The 16774-nt window shown below is 37.3% G+C and overlaps 1 protein-coding gene across 3 annotated transcripts; it reads left to right on the top strand.

Moving 5' to 3' along the window:
- The first annotated feature begins 272 nt into the window (after window positions 1–272).
- Window positions 273–14265, top strand: LOC123516879 (glucosidase 2 subunit beta-like). Of its 3 annotated transcripts, none has more exons than XM_045276597.1 (10): window positions 273–463; window positions 2786–2923; window positions 3555–3805; window positions 4656–4958; window positions 5862–6035; window positions 8415–8459; window positions 10257–10413; window positions 11998–12188; window positions 12864–13007; window positions 13554–14265. In XM_045276597.1, the coding sequence occupies exons 1-10, from the start codon at window positions 367–369 to the stop codon at window positions 13704–13706; spliced, it is 1653 nt and encodes a 550-aa protein (XP_045132532.1). In that variant the 5' UTR covers window positions 273–366; the 3' UTR covers window positions 13707–14265. The 3 variants fall into 3 exon arrangements, with proteins under 3 accessions (XP_045132532.1, XP_045132531.1, XP_045132533.1); XM_045276596.1 differs by lacking the exon at window positions 8415–8459 and adding an exon at window positions 7313–7396; XM_045276598.1 differs by lacking the exon at window positions 8415–8459 and having other exon boundaries at window positions 274–463.
- Window positions 14266–16774: the final 2509 nt, after the last annotated feature.

The raw sequence follows: 16774 nt of genomic DNA, 5'->3' as shown, positions 1-16774 counted from the left end.
ATTCATAAGCAAGAAAATCTTAAATGCATTAATGTTTGGCTGGAATTATAATGAAAGGCTGAGGTATACAGATTATGTTGTTATGAGAGAAATTATAATGTAAGATAAAGATAGTTAATATGATAACTATCTGCATATATATTGTCTGTTAATGTGTAGAAAAATTACCCCATGTAATCACACCACAAAAATATAAAACAAAAAGGTCGAGAGAAGAAGAGATAGGTAAAATAAAGTATACATTTTGGTGCCGAATCGTGCACAACACGCACAGCTGACCGGTGGAGAGGGAGGAAGACGAAGCACACAGGACGCCGCCACACACACCGCCACTAACACTCCATCTATATCTATATTTCCACCGCCATGAAGGGAGCTGTTCTCTTCTCCTTAATGTGTGTGGCGGCCGGGGCTGTAGTAAGGGCTGCTGAAGTGCTGAGACCAAGGGGAGTGCCTCTTTCAAGTGAGAAATAACCCTTACATGTTCTCCTTAGCAACCGTGACTGTCAACATGTTTTCTTGACTTTGGTCTCCCAGTGCTAACCAGGATGTGTAAATGTTTAATGGTTCGGTCGTGCGGTGGCCATCTGGTGGTTTTGAGGTGGTATTTATTAAACTGGTGGTGTGGAACTATTTTAATGTATTTGTCACGCATTTATTTGCTTTGTTTACTTTGTTGAATTTCGTGGCAGCTTGGTGGATCTTGAGTGTTCAGGTATGGAGTTGGTGTTGATGCAAGTATCTGGTAGTGCTTTTGTTCTGAGTTCAGACTTAAGGTGTTCAGTGGTTGGCTCTGAGGTGGTGTTTGTAAGACTGTATGGATGAAATTACCTTTTGGTGTAATTAGTATTTGATTGTTATTAATATCTAAGTGTTCATTATTTTAGGTTCTGGTTCCAGACACTTAAGTATATACTTTAGTCTATTGTATGGATTTGTTGCAGCTTGGCCTAGTACAGTACTCATAGGTGTGACTGTTTACTGGTGTGCCACGGTGTGTGTTTATAACTCAACACCTGTGCGAGGTGGTCAGTGGCATGAGGAAAAGTGGTGAGACGTGCATTGGTGTGTAATTATGATATTAAATGTTTTATCGAAATAATAGCCAATAAGTAGAAAGACACAAGATGGGGAATGAGTTAAACTGCATATTCTTTTATTCAATTTAATTTGATAAATAGCCATATTAAAGGTTCAAAATCACAACTTCTGTGCAAGTTGCATTGAAATATAGCCTTCTTGTACTACATATGAGTCTTGTTCATGGAATAGTGAAAACATTTTCCAAAATATTAAGTTATTCACTTATTTTGGTTCTTGTTCCATTAAAGAAAAAGAACAGAATCCAAACAAAGTCTTACAGAGCATTATAACTAACACAGGAAACTCTACCCTTTGCTTAAAAGCACTGAAGCAACATTCTTCTTCATCACTTCCATCTTTTCCCTGGCATAGTATCACCAGCCCTATGGTTTACTGGTTGAGGGTCTTTGCTTCTTTTTCTCTATTTCTTCAGTGACCACAACACCATGAGGATGTAGTGAGGCCATAAGTATTGCAGTGGGATCCTTGGCAAGCCTCGTGTTATTGTATCGCCTGAAAAATGTCCTGGTATTTATTAAAGAGATCTGGCCTTTGATTAATCAGATTGTCATGAATCTCACACCAAAATTTAATAAATCTTAACCCTAATTAAGCCTGAACCCAGCATGGGATAATGTTTTCGTATCTAAACTAATCCTAACCAAGATTTTTTAGTTAAACTCAAGTTTTCAGTGCAATTCCATCAAAATCAGCCGAACAAACCACTCAGAGATTGGCCTTATTTGTGATGTGTTGGAATTATGTGTTACTATGACTTGGATGTATATGATCTCTAGCATGAACCCATTGTATGGCAAATTTGTCCCACCTGCAGATAAATTCCTCAGTAATTGCATGGTACCATAAAGCTTGGCATCACACTGGTGGAAGTGGTGGCAATCCCAGTTGTAATTTGTTGCTTGTGTGCTGTGCCAGGTGTTGGGTGAAGGATAAAAATTCATATCTTGTATAACAGAGAGAATGGGTCAGCTGAATTGCCAAAAAGAAAATGGGAGTGTTGCTATTTATGGCAGAGGAAATTAGAATGCTAGAAATTGATCTGAGTGGAGAGGAAAACTCCATCCAGTGAATGATCATTCACTGGTGATCACTTCCAATGTGATTGAAATGTGAAAATTATATTGAATATTGACAATCCTAACAAGACTTTAATTCTCATAATGAAACTGATGTTATTCATAGGAGTTATATATATTTGGAACAATAATAATAGCAATGATTATACTTATGACCATAAGATTGAGTCCTGAGGAAATCACTCTGGTGATCACTTCCAACCTGACTGATAATATGTGAATATTATATTGAATTGTGGCAGTCCTAACAAGGCTTTAATTATAATAAGGAAACTGATGGTATTCATGGGAGGTTTTAGGAATAATAATAATAGCAATAATTATACTAATGACCATGAGTTGAGTCCTAAGGAAAGAGAAACCAAACCAAAAGTAACTAGTTTTATTTCACGCCTTTTTTTCATTATTAAAACTTCTATAAGGAAATATCAAATGTGAAAGTAGTCAGAGAATGAAACTCAACCCTTGTTCTGGTTTTGTTTTTGTCTTGATCTATAGTAATTTAAAAAAAAAACATGAAATGCTAGAAGCATCGTACACCAATAGAATAGGTTAATCTTTCCATCTCCCATAGCCTAATTAACAGCCACCCATTTACGTTACAGAGGCATCTTTCTATGATCCATCACGGGACTTCAGCTGTCTTGATGGCTCTGGCACAATACCATTCTCGTACGTAAATGATGACTACTGTGACTGTCAGGATGGCAGTGATGAACCTGGTACAGCAGCATGCCCCAATGGTAAGACCCTGTGTGTGTGTGTGTGTGTGTGTGTGTGTGTGTGTGTGTGTGTGTGTGTAGAAGAGAAGTTACTAGAGAGTAGAGTTAAATAATAAATACTTTTCTTATTTTTCATAACTCTGCTGTAAAATGTTTAAAATGTTTTTGTTGGATATGAACTACCTATATTGATGGTTACTAAGGAATACTAGCATTTCTTGAAAGACTATGTAGAGCAATTACCTATGACTGAAATTTAGGTCAGTCATAGAATTGCTTTACATAGCTAGAGATCAGCATGTTATGTTATGGCCAAATTTCAATTATATATAGTTACTGTTACAAAATTGCATATGGCCACAAATAGGACTTGCTTTTGAAGAAATAAAATTGGCCCAAACATCTGGTCTTCAGGAAATTTTTTTTATTCACATTTCACATTTATTATGTTTTGTTTGTATTCCAAGTCAGCTATCCTTGTTACTTAAGTCAGGTCAGGTTAGATAAGGTTGAATTGAATAACCTAACCTATTGCAATTCATTCCAAAAGTAGATTACGTAGTTTTTTTCCAGGTCTGCTTTGTAATGATATACTAGTTTTCTTCATGAGAGAGAGAAACTGATACTAATCTTTTTATTCATCCCACACCAGGTTTCTTCCACTGCACTAATGCTGGTCACTCGCCTCTCACGTTACCCTCATCTCGTGTCAATGATGGTGTCTGTGACTGCTGTGATGCCTCAGATGAATATGCCTCCTCGGCCAACTGTGTGGATGTGTGCCGAGAGCTGGGGCGGGCAGCGAGGGAGGAGGCTGTCAAGCGGAGGGAGGAGCGCTTGCGAGGGTTCCAGCTGCGCCAGGCCATGATTGAGGATGGACACAAGAGGAAGAAGGAAGCTGAGGTGTGCTTGCCTTTGGGGTTTCGTTGCAGTCTGTTCCCTTTCAGTAGTGTGCTAGGTTGCAGTTAAATTTCTCATCTTTCTTGTCTTTTTTTTTTCAGTTTATTCTCTATAAATCAAGTTGTAGGATGGAAAAAAAAGTATTTCATCATTAGTTTTGCAGCCATTCGTAAATTATAGAAATCAGGTTAAAGATCATATATATATATATATATATATATATATATATATATATATATATATATATATATATATATATATATATATATATATATATATATATATATATATATATATATATATATATATATATATATATATATATATATATATATATATATATATATATATATATATATATATATATATATATATATATATATATATATATATATATATATATATATATATATATATATATATATATATATATATATATATATATATATATATATATATATATATATATATATATATATATATATATATATATATATATATATATATATATATATATATATATATATATATATATATATATATATATATATATATATATATATATATATATAAAGGCCCAGTGAAATGTTATTGAAAAATTTCATAATGATTCGCAGCAATTGTATGACATTTTCTTAGCAGTACCACAGATTGCTGTTATCTCATCATTACCATGGCCTCAGCATCACAGCCTGGTGTGGTGTATAGATAGACCAGTGCAATGTTCATGATTAGATAACACAATAACCTTGCACTTGAAGATAAAGAATCTGAGCAATTAGAAAAAAAGTCAACAATTTTATGGAAATTGTAGCACCAGTATTCTAATAACTTTTCATGTCTTTCTTTCTAGGGCAAAATTGAAGATCTGAAGAAGGAGAAGGAGGAAGCCGACACAGTCCGTATTGAGAAGGAAGAGCTGAAGAAAGCTGCTGAGGAGCCAGAGAAAGAGGCTCTGGAGAAGTACCGTGCAGCAGAAAGTGAGAAGAAGGCACAGGAAATAGCTCAGCAGAAGGAGAAGGATGAGGCTGAGGCAAGGGAGGCTTTTGCTCATCTTGACAATGATGGCGATGGAGTGCTGACCAAAGAGGAAATGATGTCCCGACAGACCTTTGACACCAACAGGGACGGACAGGTGTCTGAGGAGGAAGCTAAGGTGATTTGGGTTTGTATATAGGGAGCACTGGCCTAGAACAACAAAGAGCAAAAATATAAGGCCTGCTAATATGCCACTCCCTAAGGCTGGGAACACATGAGCAACTTTATGGGCTATGTCATGGTGGGGTTTAGCAGCTGTGGCACTACGTTGTGGCGCCATGTTTGTTATGTGACTGACCGCCCATAGTTCAGCCACAGTCGCTCAAGAGTGTGGGTCCTCAACACAGTCATGCCATGCTGTGGCGGGAATGAGCAACAGCTTGCCACAGTTGCTAGCCACAGACGCTTGTGTGCACACGACAGCTTCTAAATAATGGGAACTCTTGGAGAGCTACATCTCCTGCCACAAAGTCACTCATATGTTCCTGGTCTAAAGAAAAATCTAAAATTATCATTAGAAATTGAGGATAAATGTCTGTTAGTGTCCCACATCCTGACTTGCAATGTCTTGTTCTAGTGGTTAGTTGATTTGATCATTTAGCTTGTCCATTTGCTAGTTAGTAGCTGATAGGATATTCATTTACTCATTTTGTTTTATATTTAGATTAATTAAATTTGTTTTGAATTGTCATTCTTGCAGAATAACATGTTGCTTTTGTAGTAATTTTGTTTGTTGTGAAGACTGTTGTTCCCATTTTTTTAATCTTCATAGGGTAGCAATGGCTGAAGAACATCCCTCTTCTCCCATCCAAACAATTCCTTTTTTATTTGTTCAGGTCATCCTTCTGAACCAGCACCACTTTCAGACATATACTCTAGGATAGAATGATACTGGGCCTGTACTGTATACTCAGATCCCTACAAGCATCACTGATTAAGATAACAAAAAGACAATTAGCCATATTCCCCAAGCTTGCTCTGTATACCCTGTGTTACCCAACCCATCACTCTGCATCAACAGTTTTACTTGCAACAAGAGGACACCATGAGTTTGGAGACCTTCATTAGCACCGGCTGGGCCATGATGCGGCCTGTGTACCTCATGGACAAACGCATGTTCACGCCACCTTCCACCACCCCACCACCACAGGCAGAGGAGGAGCTCACCCCGCCACCACCAGTATTTGATGAGGAGGTAACCACTGGACTAGTGTGTGATTGCTCTTGTTTCCTTCACCATGTCTCATCTCTCACTGTAAGGAAAGTGAAACAGGACAGTGTGTAATTGAATCAGTATCAAGATGCTGTTTATTTATATATTTATTTATTTATTTATTTATTTTTATTTATTTATTTATTTATTTATTTATTTATATGTTTGTTTGTTTACTTAATTGTTTATTTTTTCATCCATTTCTATTTTATGTTTTATATTTTAAGCAAATACCCATGCCACATAGGTTTTCTTCTTGTAAACTTGGATGGTCAGCCTTTAGACTGACATAGTGGCACAGGCAAGATTTTTAATTGACATCTTAAAGAAGTAAAATAATCTAAAGAAATATAACAAGTAGGGAGTGTTTGGATAGGGAGAACAGAAGCTTTTCTGACTCAGCTCTCCCTATGGAAGACACATCTGGAGGGACCAATGCAACAGAGCAAGAGAAAAATTAACCTAAAAGGGCAATATTTTCTGTGATAAACCGTTTTCCAATTTCAACCTCATGTGGTACAAGTTGTGTAATTAGATGTGAGTGATTGTAGCACTGGATCTCCTGTTTCACACATCTTTTGTATTGAGTCATTCATTAATCAGTCAGAACATCTGTATATGTGTAGCTGCACATAGTACATTTTCACTCCCTTAGGAATAGGAACTACATTGCTATAAATTAAGGAATTTCATTATGTATTTTTCAAAGTAGTTTCTTATTGCTTCTGGAATTTATTATGTATATGTATATATTTTTTAGATTGAGTAATTAGTTGTATAGTAATATATATATTTTTTTAATGCCTATATATTTCAAGCTCATCTGGATTCCCACAACCTTTAGGATAGAACAAAGGAAAATTCTCAGTTAATTTAACTCATGTAGCGTGGCCAGTGAGAATCAGACCTCTCACCCATAGAAGCATAAAGCTGAGATGTGTGGAGATGCTTGTGAATGTGAATGTATGCATGTAGAGGCCATGTCTCAGCCACTAGCACTCTTGAACAGGAATGTCAGCTTGATAGACAGATAAATGGAAATTCAACTTCTCATATCAGGCAACTCGACCTCCTTCCCTCCCACTAGGCAATGTGTTACCTCATCAAAGTTAAGTGAGAATCTTTGAAACATTTGTTAACACTAAACTCCTATCCACTTCATAGAAAACACTATCTATAGGAAATTTGCAAGGGATTTTATATTAAAGATATTTTTGACTGGGCTGAGATTATTCCTGACTGGGCAATGTTCCCAACAGGATGCCTACATGACTGATGATGAGGAAGATGAGGAGGAGGAGGAGGAGGAGGTGGAGAATTTTGACTCCGATGTCGACTCAGAGGTATCTATTGATAGCCCATGAGGATCTTGCTTTGCATGTATCCATCCTTCAATCCTTGCTTAGCTTCATTGAGCTTCTGCTTTATTTTATACCTATTTGAATGATAAGGCAATTTAATTTTGTAGCCATGTCATTAATTACTCTCATTATCACCACCAATGTAGGAGGCTGACAGCTGAAGCACCACTAACTGTGATACTAACAGACTTGGTAAAGATGACTAGAGTGTGACTGTTTAGGGAATTTCAGTGGATTTCATGACTGTTGTATACTTAATAGCATTGTGAGAGAAGCAGATCCTTATAACTGAAATTTCATAGTTAGTCTCTTGCTAATGGGAAGTGACACAAAGTACAATTTTCATTTTGCCTCTTCCAGCACATGTACTTTAAATTTGCACTCAGTCAGTCTTTAGGGAATTTTTAATCAATATTCTTTAAGATTATAATATTCCAACCTCCTGTTGTTTGAAATATATCCCAAGGGCAGCACAGGTGTTGTTTGCTCTAAAAATTGAAACAATAGATGCACTGGACACAAGTATCACATCGCTTGCTTACACTCATGTCTGGCAGCAATAATGCAGGATTGAGTCACAGGAGAAAGTAGTGTTATGAAAGAGGTTTTCTTGTCTCATAACTTTCAAAATTTTTTATAATAAATCAATGTTCATGAAGGATCACTCACAACAATGATTTCCATAATGATCATCTGGGTGTGTGTGTGTGTGTGACCATCCTCTCATGTTAGGGCTTTTGAATAGTAACAGGTGGTTCCTACTGAATATGTAAATGAACAAAAGCTCACAATAATACAAGGTCATCATATTCACATGTCAATACTGTAAAAGCACCCATAACTGATTTATCCACCTCCTAACACAATATAAAGTACACATAATTGACTTATCCACATCTCAACACATTGTAGAGTACACTTACCTCCCCCATCCCCCATAAAGGAAGGCCTGACGCTATGCTAACCACTTCAACTTTCCCCGTGGCCTCACCACACACAGATATCGCGCTACGTAAACTCTCGGGCTAACTGGGACCTCTTAGCGGTGAGGGGGATAAATTGTGCGTGCATGATCAGTATCTTCTCTTCCTTTGCTGTGTGTGTGTGTTTGTGTTTCTGTGTGTGTGTGTGTGTGTGTGTGTGTGTGTGTGTGTGTGTGATTAATTTGGCTTAGGTTGATTGCTATACATTTGCTGCCCATAAGATGCACTTTTTCCCCTTTAAACACTTGTCAGTCAGCTGATGAGTTTTTAGAATTTATCAGTGAATAGGTTTCCTTTCTTCAACATATGAAAGTGTGACATAATGAAGAATATTCATACTCAAAGTTACTCTATGTATTAAAAACACAAACTCAAATGAGAAGTTTATCACGTTGGCCTCTAAGAAAATATGTAAGAAATCTTGTGTATCTGAGAACTTTAAATTCATAGGAGAAAATTTGTATAGGAATTAATTCTGCTTAGATTCCGGTCATGATTCAAAGCACCAGCCTCATCGTTGAAGAAATTTGCCTTCCATTGGAAGAATTTTTCAGGTCTATAAATTATTTCCTTTTCACTAAAGGTTAGCTTTGTAATATTTGAGAGTTTTAGTGAAGAATTTTCACCATGATTTTTTTTTTAGACTTGCCTGGGATAACTGGTAGAGATTTGCCTATGTGATGTGAAAGAAAAAGTTTGATATCACTGGATTAACTGTTAAAAGAAAATAGTATGAGAAATCATAGGCTTTTAAAACCACCTCAGAACTTTGATGTGTTAAATGTTGTAGGAAATCCATTTTGATTTCCTATCAACCAACTTTGTATTGTAGATCTTTTTTCTTTTCTATATTTTCTTGCTTCTATTTAAGGTGCAGACCTAGAACTGTAATATGTTTGTTGTAAAAAAAAATTCAATGATATTATAGGGCCAGCTCTTGTATGGAAGCTTTAAAAAAAATTGTGTAACAAAAAAAAAATCCTTCTAGTAATAAGGTTGACAGAAAACTACTATTGTCTGCGCTGATGCTAATAGTGTAGAGGCTCAAATCAATTCATTATCTTATTTTATTGACATATTACAAATAACATTTTTCTTCATTATCAGTCACTTAATCGGTCATTTCACTGCTTTAAGTATAGCAGGTGCATCCTTTGGGCTACACTGCACTGTATTTAATTGTTATTGCATGATTAGTCATAACAGATGGGAACTGATCAGAGTGAATGCCTGTTGCCTAGGAAAACTCACCTCACTGACAATGCCTGCACACTGTGTACTCAGCTTCATGGCAAGCTATGTTAATATGTACCTGTTACTGACCTTCATTGTCTTCTGTTTACAGCTATTTCCACAGTTTAGTTTTACTTCAGGATTCAAGGACCAGTAGGATGTAGGATGTGTAGATGAAAATGTATCAAAATGTTGGAAAATAACTTGATATTGTATTTTGTTCCTTATCTGCTCTATCCCTAAATATTTTACTGTTTCCCCTTAACAAAAAAGTATAACTTCAACTTAGCCTTCTAAATAATCTTCAGTATGTGTGTAGTGACATACTTTTCATGTATGGTAGAAAGATTACATTTTCTGTCTGTCACTGTAAACATGTCAAGTCCTTCCTGTAGCACTGAACACAAATGTAATTAGCACTTTTTTATGCACTTATCACAGTAAAGCATTCTGTTTGCCTGTCCACATTGTCTCTGCTGCACTAAGACTGACAGTCCTCTACGTGTACAGCACACTTTTAAACAATGATGTGATGGTAGAATGTATTGGAGAGTGGCCCAGTAGAACCCACACACAAGACACTGGCAAAGCTAATGCTAACATTGACACTACTCACTCCAAACTAGGATGACGGTGGTGATGATGCAGAAGACTATGACCTTCCTGATGAGTATGCAGAGGGAGACAGCAAGGAGGATGATGATGAGGAAGATGAAGGCGATGTACCAAAAGAAGAAGAGGAAGATCCAAAGTATGATGAAGAGACTCAGAAGATTGTTGATGGTGAGTTAGAAATTAGTGGCACAGGGAGGTGTTTCATCAGTGCTTCCCTGACATAGAGCATAGCAGGTTGTAGATAATGCTAAACCTGTACTGCCCTTGCATCTACTGATCAGCAATTGCTATGTATATGCACTGGCCAATCTTGATGTACAGTAAAACCTCGCTTGATGAACGTCTCTAAGGACGAACAATTCGGGAGACGACCGAAAAATTTGTTAATATATCGACCCAGGGAACGAACGATATTTTGGGGAACGAATGCGGTTAAACGGCTCGCCAGCAGGTGAGCCATTTGTGTGATAGCCAACCCGGCTATCACACAACAACAAAACAAAACATAAGCACAAAAGAAAAATAGAAACAGGAACATACGAAAAATATTACATAACATAATCTCCGTGCCACCACGATTTTCTCCTGTTTTTCCTGGGCATGGTGATGTTACCGGTGCGCTCTACTGTAGCTTCCTCAGCGTTATCCTCGCTGCTCTGGTGGCTCTCAGCGTTGCTGTCATCATCATCCTGGCCATGTCCAGGTACTGCAGATTGTGGCACATCCATCGCAGCTGTTTCCTCACTCGCCTGGCAAGGAACACCGCCCTACTGCCCGCTCCTCTCACACTGAGCATCACCTCCGAGGATCAGAGGAACTTCCTGGCTATGTGCCTTTAACTTCCCTTTTTGGAAGTCCAAACTTGCTCCGACACGCGTGAGGAAGTCAATCCCCAGCCGGCAAGGGTCTTCCAAGGCAGAGACGAAGACTGCCAATCTTTCCATGTTTCCCACGCTGATGTTCACTATAACGGGGCCCCACATAGCGGCACTGACTTGTGACGCTACACAGCTGTTGTGTAGCTCTGGCACGCTGCGCACATCCAAAGTCCTCTCTCATGACTGTCTTCTCGGATCTTGTCTGTCTTCCTCCCCATCCTCCTCTCCTCCATTCCATCAAGCCATCAACATCCAGTCTCTTAAGTAAATAACCTTTTCTTTTTTATTAATTTTATTATCATTTTGATAGCACTTAGGTAAGTAAAACAATTTAGGCTTTCTATAATTATTTCATTCATGTCATGCATACATTAAAGGTCTATTTTGAATGGGTTTTATGGACAAAAGTATGATATTTGCTTTTGGTCTGGAACGAATTAATGGTATTTCAATACATTCTTGTGGGAAAAATTGATTCAGGGGACGAACAAATTGGGTGACGAACAGGATTTAGGAACGAATTATGGTCGTGAGCTGAGGTTTTACTGTACTAGTTTTCAAAGTCCTGAATAAAATTATTTTATCTTTAATTCAAATTCAGATTTCTGAATATAGAATTTGCTTTTAACAATAAAAGAATATTAAAAATAAAAAAGAAATATATGTTTAGATGGAAAAAAAAATTTAAATGCATGACTGAATTCTTTATTTACAAATGTCTTTTGAGGAACATAACTCCATCCAAATTCACATTTACGTTACTAATATTTGAAACTCGTGAAAAGTAGATGATTTGATGTCTCCATTAACTTCTCACATACAAATATGTTAACTGAGTTCCCTAGCAAGCTCTGTCTCACCTGACCCTTTGCAGCCGCCAATGAGGCACGAGAGCACTTTGACGAAGCAGACCGGCGGGTGAGGGACCTAACCAGGGAGCTACGGACACTGGAGGAAACACAAGGCAAGGACTATGGCCCAGAGGAAGAATTCAGAGTCCTTGAGGGTAACTGCTATGATTTCACCGACCGGGAGTACATCTACCGCCTGTGTCCCTTTGACAAGGTGAGTAAAGCAGGTGTAATGTGATGTGTGTCACCACTTCCTGAGATTGGTTTGTCTAATTCTTCATTCTTTAAGGCTTTCTGTGTGTCAGATGGGGAAGAAATAAAAAAAATTTTTACTACTGCCATTTTACCAATAGATAAAAAATCAAAGTAATTTTCCAATAAGAACATGAAGCAAACTCAATTATGATATAATACATAGCCATGCCTTAATTTATGGGAATTTTAGACCATATATTAAGGCTTTTTTTTTTTTTTTCACTATCAAAATACCCGGCTAAATGAAAACCCAAAGAACAATATAAAACTCACCTCATAAAGGCGCCTACAGAAAAAAAATGCAAAAGTTTATTTCAGTAAGATGCCACAACCTAAGAATCCCATTAACTATCTAATTCTTACAAGATTATAATGGATTTACTCTGCTTCTCTTGAAATACTATCAATACACATACACTTTACTTTCAGTCAGTTTTATACACTTTGTTACATGGACTTAAACATGAATATCTGGAAGCACCATGGAACCATAGATTATAGCCTTGATTGTTCCTCCTATTTGTTTTATTTAGATAGATAAGCATAGGGTAGGAAAGGCATGTTTGATATCCATGGGCTAACAATTGCCCCTCCCGTCAAGGCCATCTGCAAGCCTGTATTGCTTCCTCCTCAGGCCACACAGAAGCCAAAGTCAGGCCATGGGGAGACACGACTTGGTCAGTGGGGTGAGTGGACCGGGCCAGAGGGTGACAAATACAGTCGGATGCTTTATTCTAATGGCCAGGCCTGTTGGAATGGGCCCACCAGATCAGCTGATGTAAGTATTATTGGTTCAGTGATGCCCTTTCTCTCCCAACTTTCTGGTCCAAGACCTTATAAATGTAGCATTTTTAACTCTCAATATCGAAGTTAATGAATAATGGATGACTGCAGCTTTTAAGAGTGAAAATTAAGTCGTAAAAGGTGTTTTTAAATAAGCTGCTTTCTATTCCAAGAACTGGTCACCAATCATTATGTAATTCAAGGTGTTTTCTTTATTGGTAGTCAACCAATAGCTTTTTCATTTAGGTTCAACTTTCATTAAGATCTTGTTACTTATTGTGGGAAAGATCCACAGTGTTCCACTGTGTGGCTTCATATATAATAAATACACATCAAATAAGGCTTTGGATACCAGGATCTCAGTGTATGCAAAAGTTAGGTATAAAGAAAGTTTGGCATACCATTGTTACTTACATACTAATGAATACACAAAATAACAAGATTGGTGTATGTTTGCTTTTGCTATGGTGATGGTAAGGATGATAATAAATCTCTCTCTCCCTCCCTCTCTCTCTCTCTCTCTCTCTCTCTCTCTCTCTAGGTTCATATATCATGTGGGACAGAGAATAAGCTGATAGGTGTATCAGAACCAAACAGGTGTGAGTATGTGTTCCTGTTCAGCACTCCAGCAGTCTGTACAAAGCCAGAGGAGGAACTCAGTGAAGAGACCACTCACGCCCACACTGAGTTGTAGGGAAGGGTGTTGGCCTCCCGCCTGGGTGTGTGTTTGCCCAATGTCTGCTCCCTGTCATGTATGTGTGTGTGTTTTTGTTACAAGCGCAACTGAGATATTCCAACAGTGATGACTTTTATATGTGATGTTGTAAGTGAAAAGTTAGTAGTGAAAGAAGCAAGTCGGCATTGTAGTATTTAAAATGTAGAGTTGTGATAATTTTTTTTCCTTTCTTTATTTGATTTAGTTTTCTTTATTTTGTTGAATGGCAGTCCAGAATTTAGGTTGGTTCATCCTTTAAAAAGGGTACATACCACCAAGTTGAAGCATTGCATTGGGTATTGTGATCCACCTAAGTTGCAATAATAATGTTAGGAGACAAATATTTTTGCAGGCTAGCTCTCTTTTTTGAGGGCTCAAGAGTAAATTTGATACATGATAAGGAACTTTTGAATATGTATTTAAAAATAGATGTGATCACTAAGTGATGTTAAAAGCTAGTAAAGGTTCATTCAATATAAAACACCCAATCATACTTGTTATTTGTTGGTGACAGCACAATATATTTAACAGTCCATGAGATCCTTGTCTAAACCCACCTTGGTTTATATGTTACTTGCAATCACCACCAAGACAAGAAGTAAAGCCCTGAATGACTAAGTAAGTGATGACTTAAGTAAGGTAGTATTTAAGCAAAATCCTTGATGATGACTGATCTCTTGAACTTACATGCAATATACATACTGCAAATCTCCAATAACTACTTCTTCATCTTTCCCTCTTTTATTTCATCCTGATGGCACAACTGCCATCACACCTGTCTCTAAATATGAACTCCTCTGTCAAACCTTTGCTAACAACTCCTCCCTCTGACTATTTCATGCCTAAAGTTAAAGTTCTTCATAATTATGTTTTCCATGGCCTTGCTGGCCTAAACCCTCAGAAAGCTTATGGACCTGATGGATCCCTTTCTATTGTTCTCAAAAACTGTGCTTCCATGCTTGCACCTTGCCTGGCCAAACTCTTTCAACTATGTCTATCGACTTTATTTCTCCTCCTTCCTCTGACTATTTCATGCTTATAATTAAAGTTCTTTGTACTGATGCTGGAAGTTTGCCTACATTCAGCCTGTTCCTCAAAAAGGTGATTGTTCTAATCCTTCAAACTACTGCCCTATAGCTTTAATTTCTTGCTTTTCTAAGGTTTTTTTTTAATCTATTCTCAATTGGAAGATTCTCAAACATCTGTCATTTCACAATCTTCTCTCTGATTGCCAGTATGGCTTCCCTCAAGGTTGCTCTACTGGTAATCTTCTGGCTTTCCTTACTGAGTCTTAGTCATCCTCTTTTAGAGATTTTGGTGAAACTTTTGCTGTCACGTTAGACATATCAAAAGCTTTTGATAGGGTCTGGCACAAATCTTTGATTTCAAAACTGCCCTCGTACAGTTTCTATCCTTCTCTCTGCAACTTCATCTTAAGTTTCCTTTTCGACCATTCTATTGCAGCCATGGTAGACAGCCACTGTTCTTCTCCTAAATCTATTAACAGTGGTGTTCCTCAGGGATCTGTCTTGTCATCCACTCTCTTTCTACTATTCATTAATGATCTTAACCAAACTTCTTGTCCTATCCATTCCTATGCTGATGATACCACCCTACACTTTTCCATGTCTTTTCAAAGACAACCAACTGTTCAGGAAGTCAACATATCATGCAGGGACGCCACAGAGCGTCTGACTTCTGATCTTTCTAAGATTTCTGATTGTGGCAGACAAAACTTAGTAGTGTTTGATGCCTCAAAAACTCAATTCCTCCATCTATCAATCTTCCAGACAACTATCCCCTCTTCTTCAATGACACTGAGCTGTCCCCATCTTATCCTTGAATATTCTCAATCTGTCCTTTATTCATATCATAATCTAACTGGAAACTTCACATCTCATCTCTTGCTAAAATGACTTCTATGAAGTTAGACATTCTCACCCCTCCAACTGCTAACTCTGTACAAGGGCCTTATCCATCCTTGCATGGAGTAATCTTTGCATGTTTTGGGTGGTTTCACTCACAAAGTTTTGTCAGATAGAGTGGAATCAAAAGCTTTTTGTCTCATCAACTCTTCTACGACTGACTATCTTCAGCCTCTTTCTCACTGCCGGAGTGTTGCATCTCTTGCTATCTTTTTATCACTATTTTTGTTCTAACTGCTCCACTGATCTTGTTAACTGCATGCCTCCCCTGCTCCTGTGGCCTCACTGCACAAGGTTTTCTTCCTCTCACCCTTATTCTGTTCAACTCTCTAATACAAGAGTTAACAAGTACTCTCAATTATTTATACCTTTCTGTGGTAAACTCTGGAACTCCCTGCTTGCTTCTGTATTTCCATCCTCCTATGACTTGACTTCTTTTATGAGGGAGGTTTCAAGACATTTGTCCATGAATTTTGGATAACTCATATGAACTTTAAAAAGGGAACTGGCAACCTTGTGGCCCTTTTTTTTTCTTTTTTTTCATGTTTTGTTGCCCTTGGCCAGTTTCCCTTCCTGCATTAGAAAAAAAAAATAAATAAATAACTCCAGGAACATCTTCAAGAGGAAGCAATTGCCCAATCCCATATAAACATAGATATTTTACTATTTTTTGCATTCTGTAGTCTGGTCACATATTTGTGTCAAACACATCAAAGCAAGTTTAGTAGATAAATCACTATTAAGTTTACTGAACAATATGTACTATAGCTATTTCCACAGAATGCTCTTCAGTATCTGTTTGAAGCTATAAAGCTTAAGTAAAGAAGTGGTCTATCTAAGTGAAACAGCAGGTCACTGATGCTCGAAGATTTGCTCCGCATGTTTCACAAAAAAAAAAAAAAAAAAAACGAATAATGAGTAAAACATTTTAAGTTTGATTAATTCTTAAAGCGTTTCTGAGTTTCATTTTTGAAATTTTAATGGGTGATTTATTCTGTAATAACATCCTTGAAAACTTGACGAATCATCTCTGTGTCATCTGAAATTAGTTCGAGAATGACGATTTTATGTACCGTTCTCTATAAGATATTCTATTTGTTTGTTGGTATTGAAGGATATACT

The sequence above is a fragment of the Portunus trituberculatus genome, chromosome 41, assembly GCF_017591435.1.
Source record: "Portunus trituberculatus isolate SZX2019 chromosome 41, ASM1759143v1, whole genome shotgun sequence".
Classification (NCBI taxonomy): Eukaryota; Metazoa; Arthropoda; class Malacostraca; order Decapoda; family Portunidae; genus Portunus; species Portunus trituberculatus.
Note: the sequence above shows the minus strand (reverse complement) of the source record. Positions and strands in the feature narration are given on the sequence as shown.

Bases quoted from the DNA above. Each gene is read 5' to 3' on its own strand.
- LOC123516879 (XM_045276596.1), top strand. From the start codon at position 367: ATGAAGGGAGCTGTTCTCTTCTCCTTAATGTGTGTGGCGGCCGGGGCT. The intron at 7,397-10,256 runs GTATCTATTGAT...ACTCCAAACTAG, and splicing joins ACTCCGATGTCGACTCAGAG to GATGACGGTGGTGATGATGC. The intron at 10,414-11,997 runs GTGAGTTAGAAA...GACCCTTTGCAG, and splicing joins GACTCAGAAGATTGTTGATG to CCGCCAATGAGGCACGAGAG.